The sequence below is a fragment of the Pagrus major genome, chromosome 2, assembly GCF_040436345.1.
Source record: "Pagrus major chromosome 2, Pma_NU_1.0".
In the NCBI taxonomy this organism is placed as follows: domain Eukaryota; kingdom Metazoa; phylum Chordata; class Actinopteri; order Spariformes; family Sparidae; genus Pagrus; species Pagrus major.
In genome coordinates this window covers 35783089-35802803 of record NC_133216.1, presented here as the reverse complement: position 1 = coordinate 35802803, position 19715 = coordinate 35783089, and the positions used below count along the sequence as shown (strand labels likewise).

At 44.3% G+C, this 19715-nt stretch overlaps 2 protein-coding genes across 2 annotated transcripts; both read left to right on the top strand.

Annotated features, from left to right (window-relative positions):
• The first annotated feature begins 238 nt into the window (after positions 1-238).
• LOC140991991 (uncharacterized) lies at positions 239-3407 on the top strand. Its single transcript, XM_073462182.1, has 4 exons — positions 239-832; positions 863-1511; positions 1554-2248; positions 3378-3407. The coding sequence occupies exons 1-4, from the start codon at positions 239-241 to the stop codon at positions 3405-3407; spliced, it is 1968 nt and encodes a 655-aa protein (XP_073318283.1).
• A 134-nt stretch (positions 3408-3541) lies between these two features.
• Positions 3542-18927, top strand: LOC140991981 (uncharacterized). The gene is given in 3 exon segments (XM_073462169.1): positions 3542-5882; positions 16576-16847; positions 16849-18927. Coding segments are annotated over 3 exon segments (4692 nt in total).
• The last annotated feature ends 788 nt before the right edge of the window (positions 18928-19715 follow it).

Genomic DNA, 19715 nt, shown 5'->3' with positions numbered 1-19715 from the left:
ATGGGTTTTTTTTTTTTTCTAGGTCGCCACCGCCGTCGCCGCCGCTGCCACCGTCGTCGCTGCGCCGGGGGGGGACCTTCAGCCTGTCGTCGATCTTGGTGTCTCGCCGACACCAAGGTCCAACAATGGTAAGTGTGACGCTAACCCCGTTTCTTGCAGGTGTGCAGAGTCCCTGCAGTCTGTTGTTCCTGGTATTTATGTCAGAAGTGCACCAGTCACTTATGACATAAATACACCCATGGCATGTGGTGTTGCAGCAGTTATGCAACATGTCATGTCTCCAGTGTGTACGTGGAAAGGGACAGATATTGATAACATAGGCGTAGAAGGTGGCAAACTGGGAAGTTACATTGAAGCTAGGCAGAAGAGCGGTGCTAAACAGGAGTTGTGCAAGTTGATTGAACAGCACAATGTGTTTGGTAGGCAGTGGCAGGTAGCGATTCCTCCTCCAGCACGTAGTGATTTTAATTGGCTGGATGAGGACACCTTGATGTACGAGAAGCTGCAAGAGCACTTGTTTAACCACGGCACGTGTCTGTTGAACCTCGGGGGTGCGGTTAGTGCCATTATTCTCCATAACGAGTATTTTGTGGTTGTTGATTGTGGTACGCGTGATGCATCTGGGATGGCATCTAGTATTGGCACATCTGTGGCTGTTTTCAACACGTGCCTTAATGACTTGATGCTTCACATCAGTCATTTGAAGGAGTCTTTAGGTGCGAAGTGGTATGCCGTCCATGGCATTTCTGTCGTGTTGTGTCCAGTTGATGGCGACAGGGAGAGTGCTACATTGTTTGCAGGCGAGACTGTCGATGTTGGTGTTGCAGCAGAGGTCCAGGACAGCATTTCAGTAAGGCCAGAGATTGACGTAAGTTCCATCAGGGGAACTTTTCATCAAGGGGACGATCGGTTCCAACACGCAGGGCTCCAGTGTATGGCTGTAAGTTTGGTAGCTTTAGCCAAACACAGCATCGATTCTGTGTTTTCGTGGCAGTCTGGTGATCTGGATAAGGTTGTAGAGTTAGGGGATGAGCTCTACACGTCGTTGCGGGAAAGTAATTCCATCAGTGGGAGGTCTCAACTGCTGTGTGTTCCAGATTTGCCCAAAGAGTCAATTATTGATGGACAGAAATTTCAGTTTGAGTATGGTGACTACGTTTCTGGTGATGTTGATGTGGTTGACAGACAGCTTATTGATGCAGGCGTGTACACCACTCTCAGGAATGGTTTGAGAAAGATGTGTAGTAAATATGACACATGCTTTCTGACTGTGAGTGGCACCACGTGTGCTATCATTGGTCAAGATGGGCAGTATGCCGTTGTTGACTCCCACGCACGCGATGCAGATGGCATGGTAGATGAGAACGGGTTAAGCGTTGTTGTGTATTTTAGTTGCCTTGACCATGTGTTTGATCACATATGCAAATTTGCCACCGCAATGAACGCTCCAAAGCTGTTTGAGATTGCCGGTGTTTGTGTCACTCACAAAAGTCAAAGTGCAAATGAGGAAAGCAGAGAGGTTGACTTTGGTTGTAGCTTACCTCTTCAGCCAGCACTTAAAGTGTTGGCTGAACAGGTAACACTTGACAGCACTCATCAGAGAGGTGTGAAGCGCAAGATTTCAGTGGGTGATCGTGGATCGAAAAAGTTGAAAAGCAGGGATGTTAATGTGGTTAATTCAGACGTTGTATTTGTCAGCGATGTGACAAGTAAAAGTCTTGAGTTTAATCCGCTGCGTAGTGACATTGTACAAGCTTTATGCAAACAGTTGAACGTAGAGTCAGAGAAACTTTATCTGGTATCGACAGAGGTCGGTGCATTAGGGGCTCCTTGTAAGAACGAGCAAATAGTTGGTGATGGTAATTGTTTCTTTAGAGCGGTTAGTCAAGCTGTGTGTGGCACACAGAAGAATCATCGAAAAATTAGATTAGCTGTGTTTAAGCAATTACGTGCCAATCCTTTAGCATATACTTTGCGTCCTGAGTATTGCTCGATGGCAGATTATCTCAGTAGATCGAGAATGAGTTATCTTGGTAGTTGGGCCACTGAAGTAGAGATTCAAGCAGCAGCAGATTGTTTAGGAGTGAATATTTTCACATATTGTGGTGATCGCTGGCTTGAATACAGTTGCAAGAATAGGCGGTTGTCCAATCAGGCAGTGTATTTAGAGAATTGTAACGGTAACCATTATGAGAATGTTGTTTGTGTCATGCGGCCTCAGATGCAGACTTGTTATATGTACTGCAAAGTGAGCAGGTCCTGTTCTGGAGGGTACAATTTTAGAGTTCAAAGTAGAGAGGGTCGTGTTTGTGCTGTGAGTTCAAGTCCAGTTGTAGGTACAGGTTGTGTAGCTGAAGAAGTTATCGATATTGAAGATAATGTTAAAGAACAGCAGGATAGTACTGTGTGTACGCAAGAGCAGACTTCATTTACATTTAACACAACTAATGTTAGTCCTTCTAAGTATTTGAAAAGTAAAAAGAACTTAAAAAGTAAAATAAAGTACCAGGTAAATGATTTTAGGAAGAAAGTCATTGAAATCAATAAAAAGAAATATATGGAAAATGTTGTACATAAGCATAAACTTAAGGAGATGAGTAAAATGAAATATAGGGAAAATGTACTACATGAGCATAAAGTTAAGGAGATGAGTAAAATGAAATATAGGCTAAATGTAGTACATAAGCATAAAGTTATGGAGATGAGTAAAATGAAATATAGGCTAAATGTAATACATAAGCATAATGTTAAGGAGATGAGTAAAATGAAATATAGGCTAAATGTAGTACATACGCATAACGTTAAGGAGATGAGTAAAATGAAATATAGAAAAAGTGAAGTGCACAGGCAGCATGTAAAAGCCATCAGTACAAGTAAGTATTATGGAAGTCTTGAGCATAAGAAGCGGGTTATAGCTAGAAACAAATTGAAAAGGGAACAAAATAAAGAAAAGGCAGAGCAGTTTGATTATGTTAGAGAACAGTTTTGGGATAAAGTTAAAGATGGGCCAGATTTTGTGTGCTGTGTGTGCCACAGAGGGTTGTTTAAAAAGCAGGTTTTAAAGTGTAAAAGAGATGATTACACAAAAAGTAAAGAAATAAGTGTAATTGCAGATAAATGTATTAGTGAAAAGTATTTACATAAATGTGATGAAGACTGCGTATTGCCATGTAAATGGTTGGACACAGCTAGAGGAGAGCTATGGATTTGTAGCACTTGTCATTCTAAGATTAGTAAAGGTGTGGTGCCACCTGAATGTGCTTTGAACAATTTGGCGGTTTGTCCCATTCCACCAGAATTGGCGTGTTTGAACAGTTTAGAGCAACATTTGATAGCGTTGCATATTCCATTTATGAAGATGTTGGCGTTGCCTAAAGGTGGGCAAAATGGAGTACACGGACCTGTAACATGTGTTCCTGCAAATATTGTGCAGACGAGCAATTTGCTGCCACGTACAGAGATGGAAGGATCTTTGTTGCCAGTAAAGTTGAAGCGGAAGCTAACTTATAAAGGACATTATGAGTATCAGTTTGTTGATACTATGCGCGTAAGGCAGGCTTTGCAATATTTGAAACAGACAAATGTCCATTATAAAGATGTAGAGTTTAATGAAGCGTGGATAAACCAGTTTTGTAGGGAATTGGATACTGATTGTAATGGTGGTGGTGAAGCATCTGCAGATGTTGGGGAAGATGAGCTTCTGCATGATAGACAACAACATTGCATGTTCCAGGACACTTGTCTTATGCCTGTAGATATTGGTCAGGAAACACTGGATCAATACTTTGATGATATATTGAATTTGGCTCCAGCAGAAGGGAACTCTCCTGTCAGGTTGTTGTCTGATCATACAAATGAAGCAAAATGCTTCCCGGTGTTGTTTCCTGGTGGACTTGGTACATATCGTGATAGTAGACAGCATCGTTTGACTTTGTCGCGTTATTTTAATAACAGGATTTTACATGCTGATGGTAGATTTGCACAAAATGTTGAATACATCTTTTTTGCTCAGTACTTATCTGAGGTAGAACAGGTTGTGTCAAATGTATCAATAGCATTGCGGAAGGGTAAAGGAGGTGCTAGATCTCAAAAAGTTAGCAGAAATTTATTGAATGACGAAGAATCTTTGAAAAAGTTGTTGCAGTTTGATGATGGGTTTCGTTTTCTTAAACCTATTCGAGGTACCCCATCTTTTTGGCAGGCAGCCCAGCGTGATTTGTTGGCTTGTGTTCGTCAGTTGGGTGTCCCCACCTGGTTTTGTTCGTTTTCTTCAGCTGACATGCGGTGGAGAAATCTCCTCAATAGTATTTTGAAGCAGGCAGGTAGAACAGAGACAGCTGAACAGTTAGAATGGGCAGATAGGTGTCAACTTTTGCGTGGCAATCCGGTCACTGCGGCCACAATGTTTGATTTTCGCTGGCATTGTTTTTTAAGAGAGGTGCTCATGTCTCCATCTAATCCTATTGGCAAAATAAAGGATTATTTTTATAGGGTGGAATTCCAGCAGCGTGGATCACCACATGTTCACTGCCTCTTTTGGATAGAGAATGCCCCAATAATCAATAAAAACACAGATGAAGAGGTAGTTAAATTTATTGATCACTATGTCACATGTGAATTACCTGCACAGGATGAAACATTATTGGACATCGTTACATCTGTGCAACAACATTCAAAACGACATTCAAAATCTTGTAAAAAGAATGAAACTGTTTGTCGTTTCAATTTTCCTAAGCCGCCGTCTGCAAAAACTTTTATTTCATGTGAAGTTGGTGAAGAGGACGGCACAAAATCTTGTAAATGTAAGGTAGATGAAGCACAGAAATTGGACAGCTGTGCGTGCAAAAATGAGGGGCAGAAAAAACCTGAGATCATGAAAAAAGACATTGCAGTCGCCATTATGACAAAAATTAAAACAGCTCTTTCAGATGAGAATGCCAGTTTTGATAGTGTGGAACAGTTGTTTAGACATTTAGGATTAAATCAAAGTGTTTTTGAGGCCGCGTACAATCGTGTTGGCAGGAAGACGCATGTTGTTTTGAAGAGGCAGGCGAACGAGGTTTGGATAAATCAGTATAGCAAACCACTTTTAAAATGCTGGAATGCTAATATTGACATCCAATATGTCGTTGATGCCTATGCTTGTGTCGTGTACATTATTTCTTACATCTCCAAGGCAGAAAAGGAGATGGGGTTGTTGTTAGGAAGTGCTCAGAGGGAAGCAGCTAAAGAGGGTAATAGTAGTGCTAAAGATGCATTGAAAAATTTAGGAAGTGTGTATTTACACAACAGGGATGTTTGTGCTCAAGAGGCAGTGTATAGATTGACAAACATGCATCTTAAGGAGTGCTCTAGGAAAGTTGTGTTTGTGCCGGTAGGGGAGAACACAGTTAGAATGAGTTTGCCTTTAAGTGTGTTAAAACAAAAGGCATCATCACATGATCTTAACGATGAAGATATGTGGATGAGGAACACTGTTGACAGGTACAAGAATAGGCCGAAGGATGGTACATTTAATGACATGTGTTTGGCAACATTTGCATCAGAGTATCGTGTTGTGAGTAAAAATGAAACGTGTGTCAATAGGGTTAAATTAAACAATAATTGTGGATTTGTTGTGAAAAGAACACGCACGCAGCCTGCTGTTGTTCGTTACGTGCACTTTTCGGAGACTAAGAATCCGGAATTGTTCCATCAGAGCATTTTGCAGTTGTTCCTGCCGTATTGTCAAGACAGCCATCTCAAACCGGCAGGGTTTGAGACGTTTGAGCAGTTTTATAGTCATGGTCATGTGAGATTAGGTGATAAACTGCTACATTCGGTTAAAGTGATTGTTGATCAGAATAGATGCAAATTTGAAAGAGATGCAGACGGGCTTCCGGGTGGGACACGGACAAGATGGCAGCTTAGTTAGGGAGCTCCCGTCTGCACCCTCTACAAAGTCATTGAATTAACCCCCCAAAAAGCGAAATATCACTTTTATATACTCTGTTAAGCGGGGGTAACGATGGATACCAGGCTAAAAGGCAAGAGGGGGACTCAGCAGCCAGAAATAAATGTCGACGAAAGACCAGGCGACACGCAGACCACCGCTAGCAAACAGGCTAACGCAATGCCAGGCGAAGAGAAAGTTGATCTGGACTTGATCCTTCGGGAGCTGAGGGGCTTTCGCCAGGACAACAAGCAACAGTTGGAGGACATTAAGGGGGAAATTTCAAAGACCAACGTAAGACTAGACGAGGCGGAAGAGCGAATAATGAAAGTCGAGGAACGAGTCCAAAACACAGAGGATATCTTAGCAGAAATGCTTAAGCTACACAACTCGCTGGATGCCAAGATAACCGACCAGGAGAACCGGTCGAGACGTGAAAACATACGGCTCTATGGGGTCACCGAGGGAGCCGAAAAGCAGTCCCAATCCATGACTTCATTTGTGGAAAAGTTACTCCGCGAAAACCTCGACATACCCGACGACATGCCCTTGCACCTGGAAAGAGCGCACCGTGCGCTCGGTCCACAGCCACCTGAGGACGCAGCGCCGAGATCCATCCTGGTGAGATTCCTCAGCTCCAAAACAAAAGAAAATGTTCTCCGCTTAGCCTGGCAGAAAAAGGGTTTTACCTGGCAAGGGAGGCGAATAAACCTGGACAACGATTATGCGCCGCGTACTCTTCAGAAAAGAAGGGCATATACAGAAATACGCAAGATCCTGAAGGAGCGCCAGATCCCGTTCCAAACCCTGTACCCAGCGCGGCTTAAAGTCAAATACAACGACGAAACCCAGATCTACGAGAGCGCCGAGGAAGCGGCAACTGACATGTCAAACAGAGGATACCCGGTAGAGATCGTCAAACCTCCAGAGACTCTGATGGACAAAATGCGGCAGCTGACGTGGGTGAGGAACAGCCAGCGGAGGGGGAGACGCGCATCCCACTCCAGACGAGAGTCCAACTTCAAGGAGAGACTACAATCTTTCAGGCGGGCCTCACCTCCAACAACTTCAAGTTAAGACTGGTCATGTTTATCTGGTAAATGAGCCCCCCTTCATTTTCATTTTTTTTATTTTTATTTTTCCCCTTCAAAGTCAGGTAGATTGGGCTGGTGTATTTACAAATATAAAAACCTAAATCTAAACGGGGAAATGTCACTATTACCTGGTCATTCTGATCAATGATGTTAAATTACTAAATGCAAGACTACAGGGTGCAGAGGGGGTCTTGTTGGTGCAGCTATCTTCAGTAGGGCCCCCTCTTCTGGATTCAGGGAGGGACTTTCCCTAGAGACTCTAGTAGGGTCACATCAAAGACCTCTGAAGTGGAAGTCATACACAGTTTTGTTATATTTCATGTTTATTTGTTCTGTATTTTTGGTTTAACATTCTTTTTCTACGTTCATTCCCTGTCAGTTCTTTCAGGGAGGGGAGGCTTCCCTAGGAAGTATATGGAGACTGATTTCTGTTCACATGTATGCAAGGTAAAACTCTAAAAGTAGCTTCTTATAATGTAAATGGTATACATAGTCCAATCAAAAGAGGGAAAATTTTGTCCAAATTAAAAAAAGAAAAAATTCAAATCGCTTTTCTACAGGAAACACATTTGAGTGATATAGAGCACGATAAGCTAAACAAAATGGGCTTCAAATACATATATTCATCTTCTCACAAATCAGGACGCCGCAGAGGAGTCGCTGTATTGATATCTGGTCAAGTTAAATATGAACTGTGGAGGGGGCGTGGTGCATCGGCTGCAGGAGAGAGGTGTGGGGAGGGCTCAGGAGAGCAGCGCCAGGTGAGAGTGATTGGCACACCGGTTTCCTGTTGAGCTAATCACTCTCTCCTTTAAAACACAGTAGCGTGCTGGACCTGGAGGAGGACGAGTGAGCCACACATGGACGGATGCTCCTGGCGGTCGGCAGCAAAGGACGCCTGTGATCGACCCCGAGAGAGCTATTGTGTGGCCTGAGTGTAGAGAAATAAAAGAGCGTAAAAATCATCCCTCCGTGTGTCTTTTCCTGCCGAGAAACCCACAGTGGCATCAGACTACGCCACATTGGCGCCCAACGTGATTCGGCAGGCGAACGCAGAGACGGGGGATGACAGAACCGCAGCAACCAATTATGGCGCTGGCTCAGATGCTGGCAGAAATAGCGGCCATGAACCGAGACCAGGCCATGCTCAGCAGGCAGCAGCTGGCAGCGCTTCAGGGTCAGGCCGAGAAACAGACCCAGCTGTTAGAGGTGATGGTGAATCGGGCGGGGGCAGCGGCACCGGCCCCCTCGCTCGTTGGGTTGGCGCTCCATAAAATGTCGGAGCAGGACGACCCACAGACATTTCTGGGGATGTTTGAAGAGACGGCGAAGGCATGCGGCTGGCCGGAGGCGGAGTGGGCCGTGCGACTGCTCCCCCTTCTGTCGGGGGATGCTCAAACTGCGGCGCTCGGCCTGCCTGCCCCCTCCCGACAGTACGAGAACATAAAGAGGGCCATCCTGGACCGACTGGGATTCTCCGCGGAGGACCATCGCCGCAGGTTTCGGGGAGCCAGGCTCGGACCCGTAGAGCGGCCGTTCGTCTTCGCACAGCAGCTGAAGGACGCGGCAACGCGATGGCTGCAGCCCGGGGATTCCGCCGGCGAGGTCCAGTTGGTAGACCAGGTCGTCTTGGAGCAGTTCACGGAGGGGCTTCCAGCTGCCACCTCGGACTGGGTGCACTGCCACCGCCCGGTGGACCTGACCGCGGCCATCACACTGGCGGAGGACCATCTGGCCGTGCTCTCCAGAGCCCGGGCACATGAGGGTCGGCCAGCCGCTCCCGCCCGCCCCACGCCGGCACCCCGGAGAAGACCTGCGCCCGACCCACACACATACACGCACACACCCGCTCGACCCTCTCCTCCTCCCCGATCTAATCCCCCTTCTCCTCTCTTTCCTTCCCAGGTTCCAGCCGCTACAGGGGCTGCTCTCAGCCCACAGAGGGTTCCTCAGGCGGCAGGGCAGGAGTGCTGGAGGTGTGGACAGCCCGGACACTTCCGCCGTGAATGCCCACTCATGGAGGTCGGTCAAGTGATTCGGGTTGTCGGCCCTCCAGCACCTTCCCCCGGTCCAGGAGGGACGTACAGCGTTCCGGTAAGGATTCAGGGGGGTACATATCAGGCGATGGTGGACTCGGGCTGCATGCAGTCTATAGTTCGCCAGAGTCTGATTCGACCCGGGGCTCTGATAGAGGCTGGATGGGTGGATATTAGGTGTGTGCATGGGGATATTCACAGATACCCTGTAGTACCAGTGGAAATTCGGTTTAAGGGAAAAAAGCATAGTGTGAAGGCTGCGGTTAGCTCCCGCCTAACGCACCCCCTGATTCTGGGTACTGATTGGCCGGGGTTTGATAAGCTAGTGGGGCAGTGTGTGGGGGTGCGCTCACGGCCGACAGGGACATGGGATATGTGCGCTGTGCTCAGCGGTGACGCGAGGTTGTCCGACACTGCAGACGGGGAGGGGGAGCCAGCGGAGCCTTCTCAGGAGGCTCCGCAGGTTCCTGTGTTTGACTCCATGGAAGATTTTCCACTCGAGCAGTCTCGTGATGATACTCTACGCTTTGCCTTTGACCAAGTGATAAAAATTGATGGTCACACGGTGCGCCCTGACACGTTAACATATCCACACTTTTCATTACGTAGGGACAGACTTTACAGAGTGAGCCGTGACACTCAGACAGGAGAAATAATGACCCAGTTGTTGGTACCGAAAAGCCGCCGGGAAATGGTCTTTCAGGCGGCTCATTATAACCCGATGGCTGGACATATGGGGTGTGAAAAGACACTTAACCGTGTAATGGCCCGATTCTATTGGCCTGGTATTTGGGCGGACGTGCGCCGCTGGTGTGCGTCTTGTCCCGAATGCCAGTTGGTTAACCAACCGGCCACCCCGAGAGCGCCTTTGCGCCCATTACCACTGATTGAGGTCCCTTTTGACCGTATTGGGATGGACCTCATCGGGCCATTTCACCGGAGCGCACGTGGATATCGCTTTGTGTTAGTTCTTGTGGATTACGCAACACGATATCCAGAGGCAGTGCCGCTGCGCACCATCTCTGCAAAGAGTGTGGCGCAGGCGCTGGTTCAAGTTATCTCCCGAGTCGGGATCCCGAAAGAGATCCTGACTGACCAAGGCACCCAATTTATGTCACGAACACTGAGAGAACTGTACGGATTATTGGGCATCAAGTCAATTCGGACCAGTGTTTACCACCCTCAAACTGACGGCCTCGTTGAGCGCCTGAATAAGACGTTGAAGTCCATGATCCGTAAATTTGTTCACGATGATAGTAGCAATTGGGATAAGTGGCTAGATCCTCTGTTGTTTGCAGTACGCGAGGTACCCCAGGCCTCCACGGGATTTTCTCCCTTTGAACTGCTGTTTGGCAGGAGACCACGCGGGGTTTTGGACCTGGTTAAAGAAAGCTGGGAGGAAGGTCCAAGCCCCAGTAAAAACGAAGTTCAATACGTCCTGGACCTGAGAGCAAAACTCCACACACTAGGACAGTTATCACGTGAGAATTTGCTCCGGGCCCAGGAACGTCAGCAGCGGCTGTACAACAGAGGATCTAGGTTAAGACAATTCTCACCGGGAGATAAAGTGCTTGTATTGCTCCCATCTTCCAACTCCAAATTACTCGCCAAGTGGCAAGGGCCCTTTGTGGTCACACGGCGAGTGGGTGAGGTTGACTATGAGCTTGTGCAATCTGACCGGGGAGGGGCTACACAGATTTATCACCTCAACCTCCTTAAAGCTTGGAGAGAGGCGGAGTCTGTTTCCCTGGTGACGGCAGTGGCAGAGAGAGATGAGTTGGGGCCTGAGGTACCAAAATCGACCAATCCTGCCTCGCTCCTATGTGAAAACCATCTCTCGCCGTCCCAGAGAGCAGACATTGCCAGGTTGCAGCAGCGTTACGCTGATGTGTTCTCCCCCCTGCCAGGACGCACAAGCCTTATTCAACACCACGTGCAGACTCACCCGGGCGTGACAGTGCGTTCACGGCCCTATCGTTTGCCTGAACACAAGAGAAAAGTGGTCCAGGCAGAATTGAAAGCCATGTTGGAGATGGGGGTAATAGAAGAGTCCAACAGTGCCTGGTGTAGCCCCATCGTTCTTGTAACCAAGAAAGATGGGTCTATCCGGTTCTGTGTGGACTATCGTAAGGTGAATGATGTTTCACGGTTTGACGCCTATCCTATGCCCCGGGTCGACGGACTCCTGGACCGCTTGGGCACTGCTCGTTTTTTCACGACGCTGGATTTGACCAAAGGCTACTGGCAGATTCCCTTATCTCCAGAGTCTAGGGAGAAAACGGCCTTCTCCACTCCGTACGGTTTGTACCAATTTGTTACACTTCCATTCGGGTTGTTCGGGGCCCCAGCCACGTTTCAACGCCTCATGGACCGGGTGCTGCGTCCACATGCTGTATATGCTGCCGCCTACCTGGATGACGTCATCATCCATAGTAACACCTGGGTGGAGCATGTGCAGCAGGTGGCCGCGGTGCTCGAGTCACTGAGGCAGGCGGGGCTCACGGCCAACCCGAAGAAGTGTGCAGTTGGACGGAGGGAGGTACGGTATCTGGGGTACCACTTGGGCGGCGGGCAGGTGCGTCCTCAGGTAGATAAGACAGCAGCGATTGCAGCCTGCCCAAGGCCCAAGACCAAAAAAGAGGTGCGGCGGTTTTTGGGGCTGGCCGGCTATTACCGGCGATTTATTCCCAACTTCGCAGAGCTGACCAGCCCCTTGACTGACCTCACCCGAAAGGGTGCCTCAGATCCGGTCCAGTGGACGGAGCAGTGCCAGGGGTCGTTTGAGAGGGTTAAGCAGGCCCTCTGTGGGGAGCCTCTTCTCCACACACCTGACTTCTCTCTCCCTTTTGTCCTGCAGACTGATGCGTCGGGCAGAGGGCTGGGGGCCGTTCTGTCCCAGCAGGTGCGGGGCTTCGACCGCCCAGTGCTGTACATCAGCCGCAAGCTGTCCGAGAGGGAGGCCAGGTACAGCACGGTGGAGAGGGAGTGCCTGGCCATCCGGTGGGCGGTCGATGCTCTGCGGTACTACCTGCTGGGGCGCCCATTCACCCTCTGCTCGGACCACGCTCCCCTCCAGTGGCTCCACCGCATGAAGGATGCCAACGCCCGGATCACCCGGTGGTATCTGGCTCTTCAGCCGTTTAAGTTCACGGTGATCCATAGGCCGGGGGTGCAGATGGCTGTGGCCGACTTCCTTTCCCGCTCTCATGAGGAGGGGGGGGGGAGTGGGTTAGGCCGGACGGCTCCCCGGCCTAAGTCGGGCGGTGGAGGTATGTGGAGGGGGCGTGGTGCATCGGCTGCAGGAGAGAGGTGTGGGGAGGGCTCAGGAGAGCAGCGCCAGGTGAGAGTGATTGGCACACCGGTTTCCTGTTGAGCTAATCACTCTCTCCTTTAAAACACAGTAGCGTGCTGGACCTGGAGGAGGACGAGTGAGCCACACATGGACGGATGCTCCTGGCGGTCGGCAGCAAAGGACGCCTGTGATCGACCCCGAGAGAGCTATTGTGTGGCCCGAGTGTAGAGAAATAAAAGAGCGTAAAAATCATCCCTCCGTGTGTCTTTTCCTGCCAAGAAACCCACAGTGGCATCAGACTACGCCACATGAACACGTGTCAGAAATTAGGGACAAGGAAGGAAGATTTGTTTTGGTTACTGGGAAAATTAACGGAGCCTTAATAACCCTTCTGAATGTCTATATCCCCCCTGGAAGTGACTGGCTATTTTACAAGAAAATATTTGAAATAATGACTACAAAAAGCCAGGGCACTTTAATCTGTGGAGGAGACTTTAATATTCGTTTGAATCCTAGATTAGACTCCTCCAATAAAAAGTCAGACTTAAAAGCTATCAGTAAGAAAGTGAATGCTTTGATGAAAGAAGTGGGAATTATCGATGTTTGGAGAGAATTGTATCCGTCTGGCCGAGATTTTACCCACTTCTCCTCACCTCATGCAGTTTATTCCAGATTAGATTATTTTTTCACCTTTGGCAAAGACTTTCACAGAATAAGACAATGTAATATTGGCCCGATTACTTTATCTGACCATAGCCCCATATACATGTCAATACATTTAGACAATGAACCAAGATCTTTACCTTGGCGCCTGAATTCGAATCTTCTAAACAACTCACAAATTAAGGAAAAAATTAGGAAAGAAATTAAAATATATCTGGAGCTGAATGACAATGGGGAGGTGACGCCATCTGTGCTCTGGGATGCGCTCAAAGCAGTCCTCAGAGGGAAAATAATAGCTATCTCGTCGTACGAAAAGAAACTCAGAAAAGAAAGGCTCATTAATTTGGAAGAGAAATTAAAGGAATTACAAAGAGACCATGTAGAGACTCTAAATAAGGAAACTAGATTAAAAATGAATAAAATCAAAAAAGAAATAGATGAAATCAGTACTTTGGAAATACAGAAAATGCTGTTATTTACAAAACAACGTTATTATGAAGCTGGTGGAAAATCTCTTAAACTCCTATCTTACAGATTACGCAAACAACAAGCAGACAATTCAATATATAAAATAAGAAATCCTTATTCGGGGAACATTGAAACAAAAACGGAGAGAATTCAGCAAAGTTTTGAAATGTATTATAAATCGCTGTATTCCCAACCAAGAATGAATAATGACTTTCAGATTGAATCATTTTTAGCCACTCTTAATTTACCTACCATTACAAATGAGCAAAATGATAAACTATTGTCTGAAATAAAAATAGAAGAATTAAATGCAGCAATAAGTAAATTGAAAACAGGAAAGTCGCCGGGTGCAGATGGTTTCACCTCTGAATGGTACAGGACTATGAAAGAAGCACTGGCACCAGTACTATTGAGAACTTTTAATTGGGTGTTGAAGAAGAAAGAGATCCCGGCCTCATGGAGACATGCTATTATTTCTGTGTTACCAAAGGATGGAAAAGACAAGTTGGAGTGCAGCAATTACCGACCGATTAGTGTACTGAATATAGATTATAAATTATTTACAACTGTCCTGTCCAAAAGAATTGAAAATATATTACCAGAACTAATCCACTTGGACCAAACTGGCTTTGTAAAACAAAGACAAACACAGGATAATATTAGGAGAACTTTGCACATAATAGATCGGATTATCGAACAAGGAATAGAAACAGTCATTATTAGTCTAGATGCCGAAAAGGCTTTTGATTCAGTCAGGTGGTCCTTTTTGTATAAAGTTTTAGAAAAATTTGGCTTTCATAAATCTATTATTGAAGTATTTGAAGCCCTATATGATAAACCTTCTGCAAAAATTAAAATTAATGGTCACTTATCTAATCCATTCATCCTTGAAAGAGGAACGAGACAAGGCTGTTGCGCCTCACCTCTCCTCTTCTCTCTATTTATTGAACCCTTGGCCCAATGGATCAGACAAAATACAGACATTAAAGGAATAAATATGCCATCGGGAGAAAATAAATTGGCCTTATTTGCGGATGATGTATTGATATATTTATCACAACCTACACAGTCACTTCCAAAGCTTATGAACCTGCTAGAACAATATGGGTTGTATTCAGGATATAAACTTAATATACAAAAAACACAGGTAATCACCTTCAACTATAACCCACCTAATCACATCAGAAGCAAATACAAAATGAAATGGGATGCAGAATCAATTAGATACTTAGGGGTAAACTTAACAAAGGATATCACAAAATTATTTGATTCGAATTATAACCCCTTAAATTCCCAGTTGAAATCTGACATTTCGCGTTGGAATGTTATCCCTTTCTTGAGTCTAAGCTCCAGGGTGGAGTCCATTAAAATGAACATATTGCCGAGATTGCTTTATCTTTTCCAAAGTCTTCCAGTATCAATACCAACCAAGCAATTCATAGAATGGGATGTGATGATATCCAGGTATTTATGGCAGGGGAAAAAACCCAGGATTAAGTTTAAGACCTTACAACTAAGCAAAGAGAGTGGGGGTATGGGTCTCCCCTCCTTAAGAGAGTATTACTTAGCAGCACAGTTGAGGCCTCTGGTTTGCTTATGTACCCCAGCTTATACTGCACGTTGGAAGGAAGTTGAAATTGAGCTACTAGAAGGGATACCTATTGAAGCTACTATTGCAGATAATGAACTGTTAAATAAACAGCTGAACATAGGCAACCCTTGGTTAAACATACTATTGAGAACTTGGCAGGAAACTGCGAAAACTTGTAATTTAAATGATTCAATTAAACTACTGCGATGGTGTGCTTATGACACCGAATTCATTCCAAACAGATCTGATGGTAAATTTAAAAAATGGGCTGCCAAAGGTCTAACAAATTATTTCTCATTTACGAAGGAGGGGACATTCCATAGTTTTGAGTACCTAAAGAAAAGATATAATCTTGAACAAAAGGATTTCTATAGATACCTTCAAGTTAGAAATTACTTTAACCAGAATCTGAGACCAAATTTAGGTAAAATAGAAACAGGAATTCTGAAAATTCTTTTGTTGGTATCAGAATCTCCCTGTACTAAGATTATCTCTAAACTATATAAAGCTATACTTCATCACAAATCAGGAAATACCTGGTATATAAAAGAAAAGTGGGAAAGAGAAGGCAATTTGATTATAACAGAGGATGCTTGGAAAAGAATATGTCTCATACAGTGGACTTCATCCTGCTCGACTATTTGGCGTGAATTCTGTTGGAAGAGTGTAATTAGGTTTTTTATTACACCTTTACAAAAAAGATATGGGGGAGGGGGTTCCAGCTGCTGGAGACAATGTGGGATGGACAATGCCAATCATTTCCATGTTTTCTGGAATTGTCCAGTCATTGTTCCTTATTGGCAGGAAATCCACAAACATATTAACAATGTATTTGGAGTCAATATCCCTTTTACAATTGATGCAATTTATATGGGAGACATTCAATTTGACGGATGGAGAAGTAACGATAAAAAGTTGGTCCAAATTCTCCTAGCTGGAAGCAAAAAACTTATCACAAGAAACTGGCTGAAACCCCATCTACCCACTATAGATGAATGGATAGACATGATTTATGAAATTTATGTAATGGAGCGGCTGTCATATTCCCTTAAAGTCCAGAAAGATAGATTTTACATAATCTGGAGTAAATGGACTGAGTATATCAAACCTATAAGAATGGACTTCTCCTAAATTACTGAAGAAAGGTCAGGAAAACTGTTCTATTGACCTAGGTTTTTTCCTTTCTTTATTTATTTTTTTTAACCTGAACCTATTTATTTTGTTATATTGCTACACTGGCATTTTGTTTTCTATACCTCTCCAATGTGAAAGCTTCCCATGTTCCTTTCTGTTAATAGTTCTCAACAATGTTACATAAAATGTTAAAAACATCTGAAAGAGCTACATAGAAATATACGCAGGTAATCTGTGACTATTTATTTGATAATGTCATTGTATACATACATGTGCTTGAGGCTGTTTGCAACAGACTGTGGCATTGTCATTTGTAAATGCTCTTTCTAAATAAAAAATTTAAAAAAAAAAAGAAAGAGATGCAGACGAGTTGGATGATATTCAAATTTCAATCAGTAGTGATGGTGTTGTGGAAGATGCCTGGTGCGAGCTTTGCCCAGAGCAGGAGTTGGAGCGTTTAGAGTGTATAGAGGAACGTAGACAGACCGAACAGATAGTGGACGAACCTGTAGATAGCATTCCAGATTTAGCAGTAAACAATAAAGATGTTGCACATTTAGAAAAGAGGAACAATGTCCTCTGCAGACGTGACGGTTTGGCCTTAGTCAGGTCTCTGAATGAGACACAGATGTGTATTTTTTTTTCAGATTAGGCAGTGGTGCTTAGAGACAGTAAATGGAGCAAAGCCAAATCCGATACATGTGTTTATTACAGGTGGTGCGGGGACAGGTAAGAGCCATTTGATCAGGGCTATACAATACGAAGCAATGAGGTTGTTGTCGAGAGTGTGTCACGATCCGGACGACATTTGCGTTCTACTAACAGCTCCGACGGGGATTGCGGCACATAATATAAATGCGACTACTATTCAAAGTGCATTTAGCATTGGTAAAGATGTACGCTTACCTTACACTCCATTGGGTGAGGAGAAGCTGAATTCTTTACGTGCTAAATACAGTAGTTTGCAACTTTTGATAATGGATGAAATCTCCATGGTTGATCACAAACTATTGGCCTATATCCATGGAAGATTAAGACAAATTAAACAATCTGGTGACTATTCCCCGTTTGTAAATGTTAGTGTAATTGCAGTTGGAGATTTTTATCAGTTGCCTCCAGTGAAAGGGAGAGCTCTGTATTTAGACGACGAAGGTGTTAATTTGTGGTCTCAGTTGTTTAAGGTCGCAGAACTGAAAACTGTTGTTCGTCAAAAAGATAAGGTATTTGCAGACTTGTTGAACAGAGTTAGAACTCGTTCAAAAGGTACCCCGATGTTGGAGAGTGACATAGAAATGTTAAAACGTTGTGAAACCGGTGAAGTCAGCTCAGATTTGCACATATTTCCGACAAATAGACAAGTAAATGAGCATAATGTAAAGCAGTTGTTTGAAAGTTGTCCGGATTATGTTAGGATAGAGGCTCTGGATTATGTTAATAGTAAGAAAACAGGCAAGCTGGAGTTGATAAGTGGACATCATTCCAGAGCATACGACACATGTCTGGATGAGACACTGCTTTTAGGGAAAGATGCCCGTGTAATGTTGTTTAAAAACTTGGATGTAGCGGACGGATTAGTTAATGGGGTATGTGGCACTGTGACACACATAGTTTATCCAGAGAATGAGGAAAGGCGGTTTCCTCAGACGGTGTATGTGAAATTTGATGACGATAGGGTAGGCACACAGAAGAGGAAGCGCTGTGCATTTGCCTGTGCAGTAGAAATGGGTTCCACGGGCATTGAACCAGAAGAGGATAGAGCAACTACGAAAGGTGGAATGCGAAGGCAATTTCCACTGAAGCTTGCCTGGGCTTGTACTGTCCACAAAGTACAAGGCATCACAGTAGATAAAGCGGTAGTGTCGCTTGAAAAGATTTTTGCAGCTGGACAGGCGTATGTAGCTTTAAGTCGGGTTAGAAATTTGTCAGGGTTAGTGATTAGGGACTTTAAGGAGAAAGCCATTTATTGTAAGGAAACAATTAAAGAAGCAATTGAACAGATGCCTCCCTTCATGGTCACCAACATTACAAGCCACAAATTCAGTACGCAGACCTTTACTGTGTTTTTGATGAATGTGCAGAATTTGGCACAACATGTATCTGATTTGGCATTGTGTACACAGCATTTGCAGCTTAACTGCATTGCTGTTACAGAAACATGGCTGCCTGCAGTTTCCTCATTTGAAACTGTAAAGATGGATGGTTATGTCTTTCATAATCAGTCAAGGAACTTATCCTACAGTAGCAGCAACCCAATATTGACAGAAATTCAAGGCCAACAACATGGTGGAGTTGGCCTTTATAGTGCAGACAATTTGGCATGTAATGTTCTCCAGGTACCAAATGTAAATGTAGAATGTTTGGTTTACCACTGCACTACATACAGCATAATGATGGCAGTTATTTACAGACCACCATCTTATCCCATGACTTTGTTTAAACAAAATTTAAACAAACTACTTGATTGGCTGAATCCACAAAGTGATACAATTGCTATCATGGGAGATTTCAATGACGACATGTTGAAATCATCGTCAGTCGCCAAATTCATGACAAACAAAGGGTTTGTTCAATTTGTGAAACAACCAACAACAGAAAACGGCACACTAATTGATCATGTGTATGTGAAAACAACACATTATATTGTTGAATCATTAGTGGTGCCAACTTATTTCAGTGACCATGAAGGGATCATCTGTTCTTTTACATCTAGGACCTAGAAGAACTGTCAGGGACCAGAGCAGAAATAGCAGTAGTAATATATATATGCGAAATATATGCATGTTTCCTTTGGAGTTTTGTGTAGTTCCATATTGTGTGTTCAAGAAAAAAAAAAAACAACAAAAAAATTTCTATAAAAACACAAAAAAAAAGTTCTTCATAATGTTTAGTTATTTATATATGCATTTTTCCTTAGGAGTTCACTGTAGTTCTATATTGTGTGTTCAATATAAAAAATTGTAAAAAAAAAACACAAAAACAAATGTTAGATATAAAAAGGGTTTTGTTTCCTGCATTACAACAGCATTTTAAACTAAAACATGTTATAACAAATAGTAATAATAGTTCTAATCACTAATGTCAATGATACACATTTGGAGTTTTATAGGTCAAACATTTTATAGAAAACGTTAAAGCTGATATATAACACTGACTATACTGCAGTAATTGCACAATATCAATTGTTGCTAGTCATATGCTGTTGCTAATGCAGGTTTTGCTTTACCTGTCATGTAGTCTCAAAAAGCAAAAGGCACTGGTAATGGTACTCCTGGTTTACTGGGACGGGGTTCAATTCCCTGCGGTGTCCTGCTGATTGTTTTGGCATTTACATGAAGGGCCATATTTTACTCAATAAAATGTATAACAAGTGTGACTAAAGTCCATAACAGAAAATCAACATGAAATTGCCCCTTACATGACCACAAAGAAACATCATTCAAACACAATTATAATAATAATAATCATCTTTTGACGACCTATGGTTGCAGTGTCTGTGTTGTGTTTC

What these genes read in the sequence shown, in the direction of transcription:
- LOC140991991 (XM_073462182.1), top strand. Translation starts at nt 239, where the DNA reads ATGGCATGTGGTGTTGCAGCAGTTATGCAACATGTCATGTCTCCAGTG. An exon ending in ATGTTGGTGTTGCAGCAGAG is followed by an intron (nt 833 to 862) that starts GTCCAGGACAGC and finishes GTAAGGCCAGAG; the next exon opens with ATTGACGTAAGTTCCATCAG. An exon ending in CTTGTTATATGTACTGCAAA is followed by an intron (nt 2,249 to 3,377) that starts GTGAGCAGGTCC and finishes CGTTGCCTAAAG; the next exon opens with GTGGGCAAAATGGAGTACAC.